This window comes from Engraulis encrasicolus, chromosome 19 (genome assembly GCF_034702125.1).
Source record: "Engraulis encrasicolus isolate BLACKSEA-1 chromosome 19, IST_EnEncr_1.0, whole genome shotgun sequence".
NCBI classification, from domain to species: Eukaryota; Metazoa; Chordata; class Actinopteri; order Clupeiformes; family Engraulidae; genus Engraulis; species Engraulis encrasicolus.
Window position 1 is genome coordinate 37,249,885 of NC_085875.1, and position 20,758 is coordinate 37,270,642.

The 20,758-nt window shown below is 42.6% G+C and overlaps 2 protein-coding genes across 2 annotated transcripts in view; one reads left to right on the top strand and one right to left on the bottom strand.

Moving 5' to 3' along the window:
• Nucleotides 1–17,724, top strand: part of xdh (xanthine dehydrogenase) — a 33,106-nt gene extending 15,382 nt beyond the window's left edge. The window contains exons 19-36 of the mRNA XM_063184308.1: nucleotides 183–302; nucleotides 1,502–1,598; nucleotides 5,873–5,997; nucleotides 6,531–6,664; nucleotides 7,141–7,228; nucleotides 7,397–7,483; nucleotides 7,966–8,157; nucleotides 9,221–9,366; nucleotides 9,936–10,017; nucleotides 11,507–11,602; nucleotides 12,701–12,829; nucleotides 13,301–13,375; nucleotides 14,506–14,558; nucleotides 14,682–14,796; nucleotides 15,109–15,174; nucleotides 15,263–15,451; nucleotides 16,211–16,378; nucleotides 16,701–17,724. Coding sequence (XP_063040378.1) covers nucleotides 183–302; nucleotides 1,502–1,598; nucleotides 5,873–5,997; nucleotides 6,531–6,664; nucleotides 7,141–7,228; nucleotides 7,397–7,483; nucleotides 7,966–8,157; nucleotides 9,221–9,366; nucleotides 9,936–10,017; nucleotides 11,507–11,602; nucleotides 12,701–12,829; nucleotides 13,301–13,375; nucleotides 14,506–14,558; nucleotides 14,682–14,796; nucleotides 15,109–15,174; nucleotides 15,263–15,451; nucleotides 16,211–16,378; nucleotides 16,701–16,751 — 2,013 coding nt within the window. The 3' untranslated portion in view covers nucleotides 16,752–17,724. The remainder of the gene's footprint in view (nucleotides 1–182; nucleotides 303–1,501; nucleotides 1,599–5,872; nucleotides 5,998–6,530; nucleotides 6,665–7,140; nucleotides 7,229–7,396; nucleotides 7,484–7,965; nucleotides 8,158–9,220; nucleotides 9,367–9,935; nucleotides 10,018–11,506; nucleotides 11,603–12,700; nucleotides 12,830–13,300; nucleotides 13,376–14,505; nucleotides 14,559–14,681; nucleotides 14,797–15,108; nucleotides 15,175–15,262; nucleotides 15,452–16,210; nucleotides 16,379–16,700) is intronic.
• A 778-nt stretch (nucleotides 17,725–18,502) lies between these two features.
• Nucleotides 18,503–19,661, bottom strand: LOC134469869 (adenosine receptor A2b-like). Its single transcript, XM_063223898.1, has one exon. The coding sequence runs from the start codon at nucleotides 19,538–19,540 to the stop codon at nucleotides 18,503–18,505; it is 1,038 nt and encodes a 345-aa protein (XP_063079968.1). The 5' UTR covers nucleotides 19,541–19,661.
• Between the last annotated feature and the right edge of the window lie 1,097 nt (nucleotides 19,662–20,758).

Genomic DNA, 20,758 nt, shown 5'->3' on the forward strand with positions numbered 1-20,758 from the left:
TAAATACCTTAATAGTTATATAATAAATCATCTACAAACAAAATCCTTTAATGTAAGCATGGTTCAGGAATTGATATTTGTAATCATAGCATCCAATCATTTGCACCTCTGCACTACTTAAACGTTTCCTACATACATCGTGTCTTCATTTATGCATTCATGTATGTGTGCTTGTGATTCAGGTTTCGTGTGTAGGTCACATAGTGGGAGCGGTGGTGGCCGACACCCAGGCACACGCCCAGAGAGCAGCCAAGGCCGTGAGGATCTCCTACGAGGAGATGCAGCCTGTCGTCACCATCCAGGTGGGTGTGTCCTCCCTCTGACTGGATTGACATCAAAATTGAAAATAAAGTCTGCACACTAGGCTCCCTTAGCGGTCATGCTGCCCAAAACCTCACATTAAATGTAAAGAAACGGAAGCCTGGTGTGTGGACTTTATTTTCAATTTTCATGTGACTTTGCTGTTCCTGCACCCAGAATATTTTTGAGACGGACGGGCGTGTTTTTTCTATACTGAACTCGGATTGACATCAACCCCATTTGTTGATAGGAGATGCCCCTATCATTGCTAAAATTCTCTAGACATATTGGGGTTTAAGATTAGATGAAAGCTGTAGTTAAGGCTCTCATGGCCCTACTAGCCTGTCCTTAGCTATCCATAAACTTCCACTCAATTGTCATTCAGTACAAGAGTGTGGTAAGACCAGGGGAGTATTCCAAGAACATGGTTAAGTGATAAACCTGGCTAAATCAACCTGCACCAAGTGGTAAATAAATCGATTGTTCACTATAGTCATTTAGTTAAGGAAATAAGGATTCCAGGTTCTTGCATTAGATGATTTACCACTACCTCAAGGTTACCTGGATTACTACTTAGCAAGGTCCTTGGCATACTGAGTGCGTATACATGCAGTTCAGTATCCCGAATATGATCGGGATATTATGTATCCCGAATTTGCGTTTGCGCATATAAACACTTCAGTATCCCGAATAAGCCATTATTCGGGATACTGAGAAATCGGGATATGCTAGGTGGAGTTCTCCGAAAGAAGCCGGGATACTGACGCATGTATACACCTTATCCCGAATACAGGGGCTTCCCATGGAACGCTGTTGCTGGTATCCAGGCTACACGCATTTGAAGAGAATTCTATAACGGCCAAGAATGTAGACTGGGATATAACGTTCTGTGCGCATATAAACACATTATCCCGAATATGATCATAACCGGGATATACCTCATATTCGGGATACTGAACTGCATGTAAACACACTCACTGACCAGGCTAATGGCCCACCAAACACTTAATTAGATGTTATCAACACTTGTATAAAGTAGTGAGTTGTAATTTAACCAGGAGAATGGCCCAGTTACAAGGTGTATTCAAATAGGTAAAAACACAAACCGTACTGTAAACACAGTGTGATTGAGCTCACTTTCTAAAAAAAAGTGTTATTACAGATGACATATATTTTCTAAAAATGTTTTCCCCTCAATCAGGATGCCATAAAATGCCAGTCATTTTACCAACCGGTGAGGACCATCAAGAAAGGAGACGTAGCTCAAGGATTTAAAGAATCAGACCACATTCTCCAAGGTACTATTTGGCATTTTTTCATGACCTATTCTTTACACTCTGTTGCCCCAAGTTTCCAAATATAACCAGTGATTATTGATAAAGTGGTGATTGTCAACTAGAGATAAGGCTGATAACGTTTAGATTAGTTCTGCCCTGAAAAGCCCTGAAACTGACTTTATAGCACCCTTTTTCTGACTTTCATTGTTTCTATCTATTAGCAAAGTGTTAAAACCTCACTGAGACAACAGTCCTGTGGTGTTTGTTTGGTTCATTGACTAGGGCCTCGTTTCCGAAAGGGCCTTAAGTACTACTTAACGCTACGTGCTACTTAAGTTCACACGTAACACCATCGTAGAGCTCACAGAGCGTTTCCCAAAGCCAACTTAGCAAAGAACCATCGCAGGTTGACACGTAACTCTAAGAGAAATCTACGAGTGATCTGGAGTAGTCTTAACGCGCTAAGATTGATCGTAACGGCATGGCACAGTGGAGACACCCACAGGATATGAAGGGAAAAGAAGAAAGTTGCGCAGAAGATTGCAGTTTTAAGACGCGAGTTGCATGGCACAGTGAAGACACCCACAGGAAAATAGGAAACTTGCGCTTCAAGTTGATGTTTTAAGACGGGAGTGTAAATATCATGACACCACAGTTGACACTGTAACGAAAATAAGAAGGTAACATTAATTGTGTAAGTGTATAAAATAAAAGCAAGGTGTTTGGAAAATATTTTACAGGCAGTAAAATAGTTCAGCTGTGTTTGATAAATCAGGGCATTATTAAACTGTGATCAATCATAATTTGTGTGGGTGCTTCGTGAACAAGAACAAGGCATCCACACGCAAAATAAATAGGGGGCTTCGGCGACCAGAGACAAGAGTGGTGATGTCGGAAGGGCACTACCGAAACATTAAAAAAAAAAAAAAGAAAAGAAAAACGGTCAGCGAGTCGTTGCGCACTCTTTCATTTTCAAGTAGGCCTACCCTAAGAAAGGGAAGGCGACGCAGAAAAGACACGACAGTTGTAGGCTAGGGGTAAACTATGACATAAAAAAGGCAGCGATGGGGATTCGTGTAGATTTTTTGTTTTAATACCAGCAGACTGCCGTGCAAAATGTTCCTCACAGTTGTTAAAGCCTTGAGTCCGCGGCAGGCCTACTTTGTGCGCCGCTCCCAAAATGCGCATCCAAATTTGGAACTCCTAGGCCTACTTCTACTTCTTCTTAAAGGTAGCCAACTGCACGCGCTTTGTTTTAACGGCGTAGCTCATGGTTTTGCATGATTTCATTGTGTGTGTGCTTTTTATTTCATTTTCCAACAATAACTCCTGTCGAAAGTTGCAAACTGCTACAAATGTCGTCCCACCCTTATAGAAAACAACTTTTGATACTGACACACACATTACATTTTGTAAATGGTTTAGCAGCATGACGGCGCAGTTCACTCCGAGGACACTTCAGCACCACATATGTGGACAGCGATCCTTAAGAGCGACGCTACGAATGATCTTAGAGGCTGTGCACGCGCGTGCATGTACGAGTGTCTTTGGGAAACAGTCGTAGGAAATCTAAGAACATTCGTAGGATCACTGGTTAATGACACACGTAAGGCTAAGAACCATCGTTATTGGGAAACGAGGCCCAGGGCCTCGTTTCCGAAAGGGCCTTAAGTACTACTTAACGCTACGTGCTACTTAAGTTCACACGTAACACCATCGTAGAGCTCACAGAGCGTTTCCCAAAGCCAACTTAGCAAAGAACCATCGCAGGTTGACACGTAACTCTAAGAGAAATCTACGAGTGATCTGGAGTAGTCTTAACGCGCTAAGATTGATCGTAACGGCATGGCACAGTGGAGACACCCACAGGATATGAAGGGAAAAGAAGAAAGTTGCGCATAAGATTGCAGTTTTAAGACGCGAGTTGCATGGCACAGTGGAGACACCCACAGGAAAATAGGAAACTTGCGCTTCAAGTTGATGTTTTAAGACGGGAGTGTAAATATCATGACACCACAGTTGACACTGTAACGAAAATAAGAAGGTAACATTAATTGTGTAAGTGTATAAAATAAAAGCAAGGTGTTTGGAAAATATTTTACAGGCAGTAAAATAGTTCAGCTGTGTTTGATAAATCAGGGCATTATTAAACTGTGATCAATCATAATTTGTGTGGGTGCTTCGTGAACAAGAACAAGGCATCCACACGCAAAATAAATAGGGGGCTTCGGCGACCAGAGACAAGAGTGGTGATGTCGGAAGGGCACTACCGAAACATTAAAAAAAAAAAAAAAAAAACCGTCAGCGAGTCGTTGCGCACTCTTTCATTTTCAAGTAGGCCTACCCTAAGAAAGGGAAGGCGACGCAGAAAAGACACGACAGTTGTAGGCTAGGGGTAAACTATGACATAAACAAAGGCAGCGATGGGGATTCGTGTAGATTTTTGTTTTAATACCAGCAGACAGCCGTGCAAAATGTTCCTACACAGTTGTTAAAGCCTTGAGGTCCGCGCAGGCCTACTTTGTGCGCCGCTCCCAAAATGCGCATCCAAATTTGGAACTCCTAGGCCTACTTCTACTTCTTCTTAAAGGTAGCCAACTGCACGCGCTTTGTTTTAACGGCGTAGCTCATGGTTTTGCATGATTTCATTGTGTGTGTGCTTTTTATTTCATTTTCCAACAATAACTCCTGTCGAAAGTTGCAAACTGCTACAAATGTCGTCCCACCCTTATAGAAAACAACTTTTGATACTGACACACGCTTTACATTTTGTAAATGGTTTAGCAGCATGACGGCGCAGTTCACTCCGAGGACACTTCAGCACCACATATGTGGACAGCGATCCTTAAGAGCGACGCTACGAATGATCTTAGAGGCTGTGCACGCGCGTGCATGTACGAGTGTCTTTGGGAAACAGTCGTAGGAAATCTAAGAACATTCGTAGGATCACTGGTTAACGACACACGTAAGGCTAAGAACCATCGTAATCGGGAAACGAGGCCCAGGGCAGTAACAGACAAGAATTGACGCACCATCAAGCTTCTAGTGATTAGATAAAGGTGTGGGAATTGTTAAGTTTAGGGTCTTCCTACTGTAGCTTGGGATATCTTCACCCTCTGAACTTTAGGGCTTGTCCTTGCAATCTGCTTGCTTTCACCAACACTGCATTTTCAAGTTACCATACAATATCCTGATTCACACAGGATAAATGTTACCTATGGACGCCTGGTAATTCGCAATTACCCCTGGACGTCCGTGATTTTTTTGGCCGCATTCGGACGGGATAAGTAAACGTCTGGTATTTACTCAATTTACAGACATTCTAAGGGGGTGCAAACGGCGTGCATATGTGAAATTACCCCAGGACGTCTGTGCTTCTCCGAAACCTGCGGCGGAATTATTAGGCCTACTTCACAAATTACGTACATGGCACTAAGAATCAGACATTCTCCATAATTATTCAGAATTACCGGGGGGTCCATAGGAAATGGGCTAATGATTATAAAATCTGGAATTCTAAATACAACAGACAAAGAAGCCATCACCACAACATGCTTATAATCGACAGAGTACACACACAATGTCTCTCTCTTCTGTGTTGTCCATGTTGAAAACTACACAGTGACACATGCAAAAACCTGATTTAAATAGAGCAGTGTCCATCACATTTGTACCTGTTCTCAAGTCTGCAAGCAATATTAATTGATCACCCACAATATGCAAATCATGCAGGCCTGTGTAAATGCTGCCCACTGCCGGTTTTCTGGTAGACCTACAGCTCCACACAACGCTACTCGGCTACCACTTTTTCCTTTCGAATAGGCACGACACAGCTCAATCATGAAGCAAAAAGAGTCGCACTGTGTCGACCTGTAGGACTACCAGAAAACCGGCAGTGGAAAAGAGCCATATGTGATCTACATTTTACAAGTAAAATCAAGCCAAAGTGTCTAAGGAGGCACACAAAAAAATCCAGTGGTTCTCACTCATTTTAACCAACACCCCCTTGACCTCATCATAAGCCTCCCAGTCCCAACACCCCCTTCATCTCATCTTAAGCCTAAATAAGCGTACAAAAGCCTACAAGCCCCAAATGCCCCCCACCCACACACACCCCACCCCCGACTAGAACCCCTGTCGAGAAATACTAAAACTATACAAACAACCAAGGAGGTCCTACACTGTCATTGAGTCAGTTTTGAAAAAAAAAACAACTGTATACCGTATTCCTTGCCTTTTGGCTTTTTCGAGCAATATGCCATTAGTCTGAAAGTTGTGCCACCTCTGTCTCTCAGGTGAGATCCACATGGGAGGCCAAGAGCACTTCTACCTGGAGACCAACTGTACCCTGGCCATCCCGCGGGGGGAGGACGGAGAGATGGAGCTCTTTGTGTCTACACAGTCGGCCACTAAAACACAGGTGAAGAACCAAAGATCTGAAACTCCTTTGCACAGCCAGTTTCCAGTAGCTGGTGAAGTGCCGTCATCTGTAGTCCAAGGAAGACGAGAAGAATCACTGCACACCGCAACTCGTTGTTCTCTAAATAAAAAAGCAGCAAAATTAAATCCACCAGTGTGTGGTGATTCTTCTTGTTCATCATTTGGATATTGTATGGACAATTTGTTTATTTCAGAAGTGGTGCATAGTGTGTAGTTTAGTCACCATTTAAATAATATAGTATCTGATTGTGGATTGCAAAAACTATATTAAAAAAATTTGTCTTTATATAAATTGCTGCATTTATTGTAAAAATAAGTGCTGAATCCAAGGTGATCTGATTGACATATTACAAGACTACATACAGTAGCAGACTTTTTGAACACTTAACACAATAACATTGCCCATAAAAATACATCAGACATATTCAGAAGTGCATTATATATACAACATACAGTATTTCACAACTACTTTCAGGTTTTTTAAAATACTTTTTCTCGCCTTTTCCTCTGTAGGCTTTGGTTGCCAAGGCGCTGGGAGTGCCAGCCAGTCGTATTGTCTGCCGTGTGAAGAGGATGGGTGGAGGCTTCGGTGGGAAGGAGAGCAGGAGCACACTCCTCTCAACTGTAGTGGCTGTAGCAGCACAAAAGTAAGCAGTGTCCGGTGTGGCGAGTACATTGTTCTGAGATGCAAATGCAATTTCCATAGTCAATAAGCTATGGAAAAGCTAGAGATATTTTGAACTAATGCCTGACTTGCATATGATGTGTGTGCTGGGAGGGGTGGTTGGAGGGGGGGTGGATGCAGCATTTGTATGTGTGTTTTCTGTCTATTTGTGTCTATCTGTGTTTATATTCTGTTTTTTACCCTGTGAGACCAAAGGCAATTTTCATGCTTGCATGATAATAAAGTATAATCTAATCTAAGATAAACTGAGATATGAATCCATGAGCAATTTCTTGACCTGATCATGTCACAATAACTTGACCTGGCATAGCAAGGCTGTGGCTATATTGGAATGAGGAAAACAATATTTACATTAGTGTCCATGGAGAGATACGTAACGATACAGCCCATCTCACTTTTCCTTTACTAAAGTGCATGCTTCTTCTTTTTTAAACTAAGAGTCAAAAGGCCTGTGCGCTGCATGCTGGACAGAGACGAGGATATGCTGGTTACTGGGGGTCGACACCCATTCTATGGTTGTTACAAGGTGATGTTTGCCATCCATGTTTGCCATAAATGCACCGCAGAATACTTTCTGTAAATTACATTTTACAAACACATTTACGGTAATACACAGATACTGGAGTAGTGCCCAATGTTTCTGGCAATACCTTCCTGCAATGTTTCTCTGATGGCAGATGTCATTACTCCGCAGGTTGGCTACATGAATTCCGGAGAAGTCAAGGCTGTCGAAGTAACTTTTTACAGCAATGCCGGGAATTCCATGGACCTGTCATTATCAGTGTGTATACGCAATTTGTCCATTCTCTATGTTTGAGAATTTTATCTAATCTTTAAGCATTTGTTAGTCAATATTTTTTTACTAGTGCAAACTTGGACTATTTAGAAGCTTGTCCAATCATCTGTTCCCTGTTCAACAATGTAATCCTGATGCCTTAAATGTGTAATTAAAAAAAGCAAAAATGTTATTTTTATATTCGTATTTGCCGGGGAGTGTGAGCTTTTTTTTTTGCAACATGATTGATTCAGGTAAAATCTCTACCAATCAACAAGCATCGGTGTTTGTAAAAAAATGACATCGCATTTTTGTAAAACATTACAATTTCAGTTTGTGTGAAACATGGCATGTTCATGTGTGTGTGTGTGTGTGTGTGTGTGTGTGTGTGTGTGTGTGTGTGTGTGTGTGTGTGTGTGTGTGTGTGTGTGTGTGTGTGAGTGCATGCGTGTGTGTCTCTTTCTCTGTGTGTGTGTACATCTGTGTAGATTATGGAGCGCGCTCTGTTCCACATGGAGAACTCCTACAACGTCCCCCACATGTGTGGCACCGGCTACATGTGCAAGACCAACCTGCCGTCCAACACGGCCTTCAGGGGCTTCGGCGGCCCGCAGGGGATGATGGTGGCCGAGAGCTGGATGAGTGACGTGGCACTGGCCTGTGGAGTGCCATCGGAAGAGGTGACTGGCTGGCAAGCGTCTCTACTTGCACATTTTGAAGCAACAAAGTGAAAGTAAAAGAAAGTCATCATCTGGCATTCATTCATCCAAATTTGGGTATTGTTCGAAAGCGTAAAAGCAAAAGAAAGCAAAACCCCACCTGGGAAACTCCCATTGTCATTGTGGCACAGCACTCCACAGCACACAAGTGTTCACTGCACAAAACAAAATTGTATTTATGCCTCACCCGTGCAAGGGGACAGCCCCCAATGGCGCCCCAATGGAGCTGTGCAGCAGGACGGTACCATGCTCAGGGTACCTCAGCCATGGAGGAGGATGGGGCAGAGCACTGGTTAATTACTCCCCCCACCAGCCTGGCGAGCCGGCAACCTTTGGGCTACAAGTCTGACACTCTTACCGCTTACCCATGACTGCCCAAGCTCTCTACTTGCACATTTTAAAACAACAAAGTGAAAGTTAAAAAAAGTCTTCATCTGGCATTCATTCATCCATATTTTGGTATTCATCATCAGAAAGCGATGACAATAATGCATTATTAAAGGGTACATCTTGATTTTTCAAGATCATTCCATCATGTTAATACATAGTTTAAAATACCAGTGCCATTTCACTAAAGGGGCAGTCATGGATAAGCGGTTAGGGCGTCAGACTTGTATCCCAAAGGTTGCCGGTTTGACCTCCGACCCGCCTGGTTGGTGGGGGGAGTAATTAACCAGTGCTCTCCTCCATCTTCCTCCCCTGAGCATGGTACCGTCCCACCACACTGCTACCTTGGGGCCCCATTGCTGCTGCTGCTGCTGCTCGACAGTGATAGTCGGAGTTTCCCAGGTGAGCTTTCACCTACTAAAGGTTATGATAAATGCAATCTAATTGTAATCCCCCCCCCTCCAGACAATTGGTCAGAACGCACAAAGAAGCAGACAATGCACATTCGATAATTATTATAATTTATTATGTACGAGAGCAAGATAATTATATTATATGGCAGCCACACCATATCATCAAGGTATGGAAGCAATCTTCACTGATAAAGTTGTTCATCATGACTTGTTTGTTTTAACAGGTAAGGAGACTGAACCTATACAAGCAGGGAGATCTCACTCCATTCAACCAGTGCTTACAGCAGTTCACCATCGATCGCTGTTGGCAAGACTGCTTGGAAATATCTAACTATCACCAAAGAAAGGCAGCTGTGGATGACTTTAATAGGTGAGCAGGGGTTAAAGATTAGCTACTGTATGTGTAGACACACACATTGTGTGTATTGGCTATATCTTTGCTTCTGACACACAAACACACACACACACACACACACACACACACACACACACACACACACACACACACACACACACACACACACACACACACACACACACACACACACACACACACACACACACACACACACACGCAAATATGTCCACCCTGCTATGCTCTCTGGAGCAAATAAACCAACTTGCAGCATAGCTACTGTATGTAAAGACCAAAGAATAGCTACTGTATGTGTAGACACACACATTGTGTGTATTGGCTATATCTTTGCTTCTGACTGCCTCTATCTCCGGCACTACACCTCAGGAGAGACAGGCCTTTACTGAATTCTTTTTTACTGTTTCACTGAAGATATTAAAGATATTCTATTTAATCTCTCAATCTACCAGCCAGCTAAATCTACCAGTCTATTGTTTGCTAATTTCCATAGGAAGTGGTTGGCTGGATATTGTTCTTAGTTTGTCTTTAATCATGTTTCTCTGTATTGCACATTTTGTTTGCAGGCAGCATCGCTGGACGAAAAGAGGCCTCTGCATGATTCCCACCAAGTTTGGCATCAGCTTCACTGCTGTTTTCCTCAACCAGGTTTCGTTTCTCCATATAAAAACTTTATTTTCTTAATCACACAACCAATCTTATTGGTTCTGTTTGTCTGACAGTTTTTTTGATAAGATTTTGTGTAAGAGCTTGATCACCTGTGGCCTCAAGTACTTACTCAAGACTTGTTCTACTGAATCTTTGCATACACGTATGTGAAAATCTGCACAAGATACGTACAGTGCTGCTTGAAAGTGTGTGATCAATGTGTAAAAATTTGTATAGCACCCTTTCCTAATTCTGAACACACACAACAGAAATATCTGAATTGCTCAAGGGGTTCCATACTTTCAAGCAGCGCAGTTTGCTCAAAGATCCAGATGTATCAGTCCAGGTTTTCACGCACATTGTCTTGGTACATCAGATTTTACTTGAAATTCAGAGCACATGCAGATTCTCAATTATGTCAGTCTTAGTACATCCTGACCTTTGTGTGAGATTATGTTATTTTATGTTATCCCTTTTGGTAACACTTTCTATGAAGTCCATATCTATAGCGCATTATGAGCGCATTTATAACTAATTATAATGCACATTATAATTACTTACAACGCATTACGACTACACCGATGATGTTTCATGATGCTTTATGTTAACAGTAATGAATAACCATGAATCTAGCTTATAATACTTTATAAATCCAAGGGTATTATGAGTGCTCATGACTGGATATAAACTACAGGCTGCCTGATGGGACTTACAGTACATTATGATGCATTATAGATGTGCATTATACAGTGCATTATAGATGCATCCATATGAACTTCACTTTACTTAGAGCAGTGTTTCCCAACCAGGGGTACGTGTACCACTAGGGGTACGCGAGCACACTGCAGGGGGTACTTGGAAAGATGTTATTATTATAACAAATGTATGGAGCAGTCACATCAGGACAGAGAAAGCGATATAAAACGTGAATTAGGGGGTACTCATGTCACAACTAAGAGGTTTAGGGGGTACGCGAGACAAAAAAGGTTGGGAAACACTGCCTTAGAGCACACATTGACGACTTATGATCTCACATGAAACATTATAGCATCGTATGAGCCCTTATGACAGTTTATCATCCAGGTCTGTGCATAGAGGGGTATAGGTACTCATAATGTACTATAAACCCCATCAGGCAGCCTGTAGTTTATAGCCAGTCATGAGCACTCATGACACCCTTGGATTTATAAAGCATTATAAGCTAGATTCATAGTTATTCATAACTGTTAATATAAAGCATCATGAAGCATTATGAGTGTAGTCATAATACGTTGTAAGTAATTATAATGTGTGTTATAATTTGCTATAAATGCGCTTATAATGTTGGCTTTAAGTAAAGTGTTACCTAGCTTTTTTGTACAGAATCAAGGCAGATAAGTTTCCTGTTTTCCACAGAAAATATATGCATTTTTGAATGAAGACCATATTCATTTCTGATGGTGTTTAGACACTGTGCTGTTGTGTAACTCATCATACTGTATCATTACAGGCAGGTGCTCTGGCGCACATCTACACAGATGGATCTGTATTGCTAACCCACGGAGGGACTGAGATGGGTCAAGGTCTGCACACCAAGATGATTCAGGTAAGACGCACGGTGGACATGAAAGAAAATACATGTAATAATTGAAGATAGCAAAAAGATCCGCCACATACTGTAAACCTGAACCTTGAAAAGTGTAGTGAAAACTGAAGAAATAAAAATAATATGAGCGAAATTCATATGATCACCTCATGTAGTACTGTAGATGCAATGTGAAACTTGTGTGTGTGTTTGTATGTAAAGGGTCATGGGTGAAGGGTCAAGGGTTATGAACAGTTTAAAATCATGAGTGCCATTTACACAGAAAGGGGAACCTGGTATTTTGCAATGGCACATTTGCGCTGTCCTTCATGAAAGGCTGTTTGAGAATTGCCGCCGGACACTGTACATATTGTCCAGTTTTTGGAGATGAAGGACACCCCTCTGTTGTGAAGGTTAATTTTTGAAATATATATTTTGCGGCCTTTTGTGCCTTTATTATTTGATAGGACAGTAGAGAGGACAGAATATAGTCAGGAGAGAGAAAGGGGAGTATTGGGTAAAGACAGCAGGTGCCCGGTATAACAGTTAGATGCCTTAGCCCTTTGAGTCACGGCCGAGGCCTGCACGTTACATTCTAACTGTGATGACTACAGTTCATTCTAGTATGCCTTTATTTTCCTTTGTGTTGAAGCAAAACAGTGAAACTGTTAGCTCCGATTAAGGATTTTTTAATAGATATTTTTAGGGCTTTTTTTGTGTCTTTATTTGTGATAAGATAGTGAGAGAGCGACAGGAAATGAGTTTGTAGAGAGAGATGGGGAATGACTGGCAAATGACCCGGTCGGAATCGATCTCGGGTACCGTTAGGCCCCGGTTGAGCATTATTGGCGGCTTTCAGAATCTCTGCCTGTGTTATGAGAGACTGGAGATATACAGTGTCTATACTCTTAGAATCTCTGCCTGTGTCGTGACTGAGCAACTGTCCCCCTTGTTCTTTTACTGTGCGTACACAATTATAACCAACTTTGTTGTGTGGCAACACAGAAATCTCATGTCTTTTCTTGTGCATGGCTGCGTGCGCGCGTGTGTGTGTGCGCGTGCGCGCGCGTGTGCATATGCGTGCATGTGCGTGGGTGCGTGTGTATCATCCCTGTTCAGGTTGCCAGCAGGACACTGGGCATCCCCAGCTCCAAGATCCACATCACTGAGACCAGCACCAACACTGTGCCCAACACCAGCCCCACTGCTGCCTCAGCCTCCTCAGACCTCAACGGCATGGCTGTCCACGTAAGACGCCCCGACTCCCGATTCCTCTGCAGGAGGGTTTCTCAACGAGGGCTCTACAGTCCCTCAGGCAGGGGGCGTTAGAGAGCCCTTGGAGGGCATTGAGAGCAGGGGGGGGGGGTGGTAACTAAGGCACATTTAAAGGAACAGTTCACCTTATTTCAGGAAATGGCTCAGTTAAGCCCTGGTAAAATATGGGAATCCATAGGATTTTTTCTCTGTGTGTTTGCAATGCCCAGTTTGACAGTATATCTACCTACATTTAGCGCAGCAATGGAAGTCTACGGTAATGGATAAAACATCACCAAATGTACTACAATGTCAATGGTTGATCTAGTACATTAGGCTGAGTCAGACAACTCTTTGATCACTTGATCATCTCTTGATTTGTTTGTCTATCATGACATCTTTTTTGTTTTGTTTGCTATCCTCTTTTCAAATTATGCCCCCCTCCTCTCCTCTCCTCTACTCCAGAATGCCTGTAGCACCCTCCTGCAGAGGCTGGAGCCCTACAAGGCCAAGAACCCCACAGGCACCTGGGAGGACTGGGTAAGTCAGTCACACATCACATTATATTTCATTTAGCAATTTAGTTTACTTTATATCTTATTTCACCAGGTAGTCGCATTGAGACTATAGACTCTTTTTCAAAGAAAAGCAGAAATTAACTAATAACAAGACAAACACATTATACATGTAAAACACTAATGCTGAATCCCATTACACCCCTTAGCCCTACGCCTTTCCCCTTCCCCTCCGTTTTGCGCGTCCATGTGTAGGGGTAGTAGCATCTCGATTCAGGTTCAGACAGAGGGTTACGGGTAGGGCGAAGGGCTTTCCACATCTCCGAACGTAGATTTCCACGACGGAGGGCTACGACAGATTTCCCTGAATGCATTGCAAATGCCTTTAAAAATTGGCGGCAAGCCGCGGCATCCACAAAAGCACACAAGTTTAAGTATTTTCGTCGCAATTGACGGTTTTAAAGTGGTAATAATTATTCCATTGTACTAAGTTTAACATTGTCCTAATGTGTGATGGCCCTTTTCTCCGTGAAATGCACATGAAAAAAATCGCTAGTAACGTCAACCTAATGCATTCCGTGATTGTTGAAGGGGTATCTCAATTCGTAGGGGTTGCGTTTCAAGCCCTACACCTTTCAGCTTCGTTTGAAAGCTCGAGGGGCATGGGGAAGGCATAGGGGTAGGGGTAGAATTTACAAATGGGAAGGGCCCTTAGCATACTCTAGCAGCAGAAACATTTCATGAACCCTCTCTGCACCTACACACAGAGCACTGACAAAAGGGACTGTGATACACAAGTATATTGTCTGCATGTTGTTGCCATGTTGTATTTATTCTTTTTATGAAATTGAGCAACTATGGTATGCTAACTCTGGCATATTTAATGAATGTGCCTTGTCCTAATCAAATAAATGAAATGAAAGGAAATTAAATATCACAAAAGGAATAACATTGCTTCATTATTAACAACATGTCTATGTGTATTATTATTTTTGAAGTGTTTCATTGACTAGAAATTGTGCATACACTCTCACAGTATGGCCATGCTCTAATTAATATCAATTTAACATGGACATTTTCAGCCATAAAACAATTTGTGATTTGGTGAACAATGGGTGATTTTTATGAACAGTAGCTTTTTTGTGTTTTTGACAGGTCAGAGCCGCATACTTTGATCGAGTGAATTTGTCAGCCAATGGTTTTTACAAGTGAGTAATAGCACAGTTTAAGTTTGTTGAGTGCTCCAAAAAAATGGTTTCCAGGTATTTGCACATACTTTACGAAGCTTAATTTCAGACAATGAAACCCAAAACTATGTTTTTCCATCGTAGGACCCCGGATCTTGGTTATGACTTTGACACCAACTCAGGAAGGCCGTTTAATTACTTCAGCTATGGAGTGGCGTGTTCTGAAGTGGAAATCGACTGCCTGACCGGAAGCCATAAGGTGAGATGGGTAGCTTGATAAACGAGGTTCAAAGGTAGTCAGTATATTTTCCATTTGAGACAACAAGGGTTATGCATTCATTTATTTCCAAAGCAAAACTGTTTTGGAGAACCGGGTTGTCTTTGCCATTACCGAATGTCACTTAAAGCCCGCAGTCATAAAATGTTTATGACATGTACAAAATGTTTATGACTGTGTCATGACACTGTAATGACATGCTTATGACACCAGCATCAAGTAAAGTGTTACCCTATTTTGTTAACTGATGCTTTTCTGTCTTTGATTCATGTTTTCTACCCTTGTACCTCAAAGAATGTACACACCTCCATAGTGATGGACGTGGGGAAAAGTCTGAACCCCGCCTTGGACATTGGACAGGTGCATTATTTATTTATTTATTTATTATGGGACATACCGCTATTCAGACACCAGATGCGCCATGTAACCACTCTCCTCTACTCCTCAGGTGGAGGGGGCATTCATGCAGGGTGTGGGCCTGTACACCCTGGAGGAGTTGAGGTACTCTCCACAGGGTTACCTCTTCACTCGGGGCCCTGGCATGTACAAGATCCCTGCCTTCGGCGACATCCCCACGGAGCTCAAGGTGTCCCTGCTGAGAGACGCCCCCAACGAAAGGGCCATCTTCTCATCAAAGGTAGAAGGGAAGCGGGATCTAGTTAATCTTAGGGTGCGTTACAATATACGGCCTTGCCTCCTCCACTTGTGCTTGTTTCCTCGTACCAGGAATAATAGAAGTAATATGTCATGATGACATCACTGACAATAGCATTATATTTCAATATCTTGCAAAAGCTTAATTGTAAACTCTTTTTCTCATTTGTAATTGGGATGGTGAATGAAAAACAGTCCCTCAAAAGTTGTTGTGGCTAGGCTGACAGCTGGGAAACTTTATCGTTTTCCCCACGGAGGAGGGGCCAGGAGGCGGGGCAAGGAAACAAGCACAAGTGGAGGAGTCAAGGCCGCATGTAACGCACTTAGTCAAAACACAGAGTAACTTACCTGGATTAGTACTGCCACAAATGTAGTACATTTTGAATCCAATGTGTTGAATGACAAACCCAAAAACATCGATGACCATCAAAAACTCATTATAAAAATTCATTATACTGTATCTCCATTTGCAGGGACAAAACTAATCCTCCTCTCTGGATTTTCTCTGTGGATCTTCTCTGTTTGTCTGAAATACATTCTTTAAATCGGCCAAAACATGATCTTAGCCGCCATTTTTCGTGTTACATTGAATTGTATTCATTAATTTACATCAATGAGCAACAAGTGAGCATCTTTGTCCGCCTGTCAGACTTGTTTGTTAGATGGGTTATTTATTTGTTTTGTAAGTATCAGTATACACAAGCAGAGCAGTAAAACTACCACCACATTTTCCCCCCACCAGGCTGTGGGGGAGCCTCCTCTGTTTCTGGCTTCTTCTGTGTTCTATGCCATCAAAGAGGCCATCGCAACGGCCAGGTCAGAATCGGGCCTGAGTGGCCCTTTTAGACTGGACAGCCCAGCCACCCCTGAAAGGATCCGCAACGCCTGCGAGGACGGTTTCACCAAATTGGTAAGTCAGTCATAGAGGGCAAATTCTGAAATGTCGTGTCTTTACCATTGTATAGGAAGCAAAATCTCACACTCTATAAACTAGGTGGTAGTCATGAACACAGAGTGAAAAAATAACATAGAAATGCCTGTAATATTAATGTAAAATTCACAACTATGTTAATGTTAGTGTGTGTGTGTGTGTGTGTGTGTGTGTGTGTGTGTGTGTGTGTGTGTGTGTGTGTGTGTGTGTGTGTGTGTGTGTGTGTGTGTGTGTGTGTGTGTGTGTGTGTGTGTGTGGGCACGTGTCTGTCCATGTTTGTGCATGTTTGTGTGTGTTACAGTGTCCTCCTGCCCAGCCAGGCACCTTTACACCTTGGGATGTCCAAGTCTAACCCAAACAAACTGCTCCATCGATCACCTGACCTTAGACACTGCTGCTATTGGTTGCTTTGGATCCTGGTCTTTCACCACAGAGGACTCAGAGCAGGGCTGGACTGGCCATCTGGCATAGCGGGCATTTCCTGGTGGGCCCTGCACCCTCGTGGGCCCCTAATTTTTTTTTTCACATTTCTGAAATGAAGGGCCCACGAGGGTGCAGGGCCCACCGGTGACTTAGTTTGGTGCCGCTAATTATGAGAGGCCCGTGTAGCGCCTTAATGCACGCCGTACCTCCTGTGGCACGCAGTAATACACATTGGAAGTTAACTACTATAGTACTACACTACTATTACTGTGCATGGGGCCTATAGTAACACATTATGACTTGGTCATTGCCACTCTGGTAACAGCTAATTTATAATGCCGCGTCTTAAGGGGTTAAGTCAAAAGTGCCTGGGCCCTATTTCTCCCCCAGTCTTGCCCTGACACAGAGGAACTGGAAAAGAGATGGGCCATGCACGCAGCGCAAGTGAAAACATCCAGACAGCCTTTCACCCTGTTCCGACCAGACCAAGGCAAACGCGCCCCACATGTCCACCATTGCACTCAGCTGTTGTATTTGTCTTAATCAAACACAAACGTTGCGTCAGTGCACCCAAATGTTATGCAACATTGAGCAATGATAAACAGAGATAAAACACAGAAACATTCAGATTAATTAATATTTCTATCGCACATTAAAATTGTCAGATATACTTACACATGCAGCATTGCATAAATAATAATATATTAACAACTTTGTTTGACTTACAGTATTCACACTGAATAATAATCAAAGAACAGATATTTACCAGAGTACGTATTACAGAATATGATAACTGAATAATTTCCAACTGTACAAAATCAAAAGTCTCTTTTTGGGACATGGTTGCTTATTATAATTATGTTGTTTTTTGATTTCAACAATAAATATATGTGGTTCAATTATTTCTGTAATAATGTGATATTTTATTAATCTGTCTGCTGAAAATACTCAACTGCATAACAATACTGACATGACATTACCAAGAGCCCTAAGTAACTTAGTCGTTACAATTTTGTTGACAGTATTGTTACAACAGAAGTTCTGCGCAAAGGGGTTAATATTTACTACCAGTACCACCATTGATTTCTATTGATAGTATCACCATTGATTTCTGATCATAATGAAGTATTCATTATGGCTTATATAAATGTACAGTTTTCATACATCAAAAGGTGGAACCACTGTAAATACGGTAAATCTGGCATTTTGAATAACCAGTCATAGACACCTTTGGCTTCAAAACCTACTCTTGTCAGACCAGTAAGTAGTTTGCGTATGTACTTGGTGAATATTCATGAAAAAGATCACGTTTGTGAATTTCGGCAGCATACCGTTTGGAAATAAACTACTGCGTAAAATTACACACTGGACCTTTAACCCATTGATGCCTAAAGCACCTGCAAAAAAGGCTGCTCAATGCCTAAGCCCTTTTTAAGTTTTTAAAGTTGCCCTCAGCCTATAAAAACCTAAATATCTCAGCCTCTGAAGCACATAAAAACATGCCATCAGTTGCATTTAAACACTAAGACCCTCCCCTTGCATTAGAATGTGTTATCATAATCTGTAACATATCAAGAGTTCTAATAAAATTGTCTCAAATCTCATGAGCCTGGATGTTGTGTCATGCTGCTCCAGGCACCATGGCCAATGTTGTGCAACGCAACATCCAGCATCAATGGGTTAAGCAGTAGCCGTGGTCTTTCTAGTGGTGTCAACATCTCCGCGAGTGCTCTCTGGTTCAACAACAGTGGTCCTGCAATAAGGAAACATGGTCTTGATGGTCTGACGGTAGGCCTTCATGCGGTACGCGTACAAGAGTGGATTAACAGCCGAGTTGGCGTGGGAGAGGAGGATGGCCAGGAGCTGCACGGGCATAGGCACCTCGCAGCGCGGGCACAGCAGCAGAAAGCAGTTGACCACATGAAGGGGCAGCCAGCAGATGGTGAAGAGGAAGAGGAGGAGGAAGAGGGAAGTAGCCTTCCTCATCTCGCGACGCAACCCCGTGACTCTGCCCGTGGCTGTAGTAGGCATCTCGGCTGTCGTGGGCGTGGCGCCTTGCAGCGCGGTGATGCGCCTCAGCTGCCTCCGCACCGTCACGAAGATGTGGGCATAGATGACAAACATGATGACAAGGGGCACCAGCACGCAGCCGAAAAAGTTGAAGTACACCATGTAGGACAAATTGATTACACAGGTAAAGAAGCAGTGGCTGGATTGTGGTGGGGTTTTGTGCCAGCCCATCAGAGGAATGGACCCAGTTAAGAAGGCCAAGACCCAGGTGACCAGTATGATCAGTCTGGCGTTCCAGGGCTTCATAAGCCTCTGGTAGTGCAGGGGCAGTAGGATTGCAATGTAGCGCTCCACAGCCACTGCTAGCAGGCTGAAGATGGAGGTGTGCGTTAGCATGATGATGACTGAGAGCATCAGGATGCAGAGGTACAGGTTGTGGAAGGGCATGCCCAGGTCTGTCAAGATGGCACAGGGGATGGCCAGGGCACCCACAAAGAAGTCGGCCATGGCCAGGGACACCAGGAAGTAGTTAGTCACCGTCTGGAGCTTCTTATTTCGCTTGACGGCAAGGCAGACCAGAATGTTGCCTGCGATGGACACGGTTGCAATGAACAGCTCCGCAGCAATGTAGGGCCCGTCAAGGGAGCGCTTGGGCACTCTGGCAAAATACAGGTCCAGGTCCAGGCTCATGTTCCAGGTTCCGTTCATTGTGAGTGCTGCTGATATTCAGTCAATAGTCCTCTGTCAAGAAAGTGAGAACTGCATTTCATCAAGCAATCTCTCCAATCAATTAAATTCTATCTCTCTACAGTATCTACATATACTGTATATCGTGTCACATCAGTGTATTGGCTAAGTGCTATGATTCAACAAGTCCATTATTGTTAAAGGATAACTTCAGCCAATTTCGACATGCAGTTGTAATGCTCACACTACCCTGGACTTGCCAGTACCTGATTTTTTTTTCTTCAGCCTTTTCTGAGATCCTGGTCATTGTTATGGGGGCAGGGGTTTGTTTATATTTAAAAAAAAATATTTCCCAATAACATAAACAAAGGTCATGCAACATCAGCAGACAACTAGCAAATAGCGATACCCTTTGGGATAATATTTGGAGTAGGCCTATGTTAAGAAAGTTTTTAATGTAAACAAAGTCTGCACCCATTAGAAAAGCTTAGATGTCGGAAAGGGCTGAGTTGAAAAAATGCAGCATCACTGGGTAAACTGACAGGTTAAGGGTAGCGTGAGCAATACAACAGCATATTGAAATTGTCAGAAGTTCTCCTTTAAAGCTGTATCAGGACATTGTGCATTTTTTAGCATCTTCTGTTCAAATGTTTAATGTTTGATGTGCTAAACAAATTCAAAGGGCATTTTAGGACATTAATCAGTGTTGGACAAGAAAATGTATCTGTGAAATAACAAATAAAGATGAGCTACGTTTATGTACATACAGTAAATGCCTGCGGAAATACGTTTAGGTACTTACCTACACACAGTCTTGACAAGTGACATGCAGAGTTGTAAGTAAGGAACTAGAATAAAACACACCTCCATTCGTCAAAATGATGCTGATGTATTATTCCATTAATACAAGATTCCATGAGTGCAATTCATTAAACAATATTCTTGCATTGAAAAAATAAATGTGTTGATCAATGCAACTTTCCCATCAACACAAACAGTAAGCAGGCCCACTGACAATGCTCTGAATGAAGAGGTGGGAATTTACAGAGAGCAGTGACGAATATCGCCTGGAAGGGTAGTGCAAAAATAATGTTTGCTTTCCTTCTGGATGAGATAGCATTGAGAAAGCTCATATTGATAACGTTTGAACATATAACCGTAGACAAAGAGAATGTACTGACCGTTTATTTACTCATAGAATGCATGAAGTGATGTGGAAATAAGCCTGTACTGCATCTG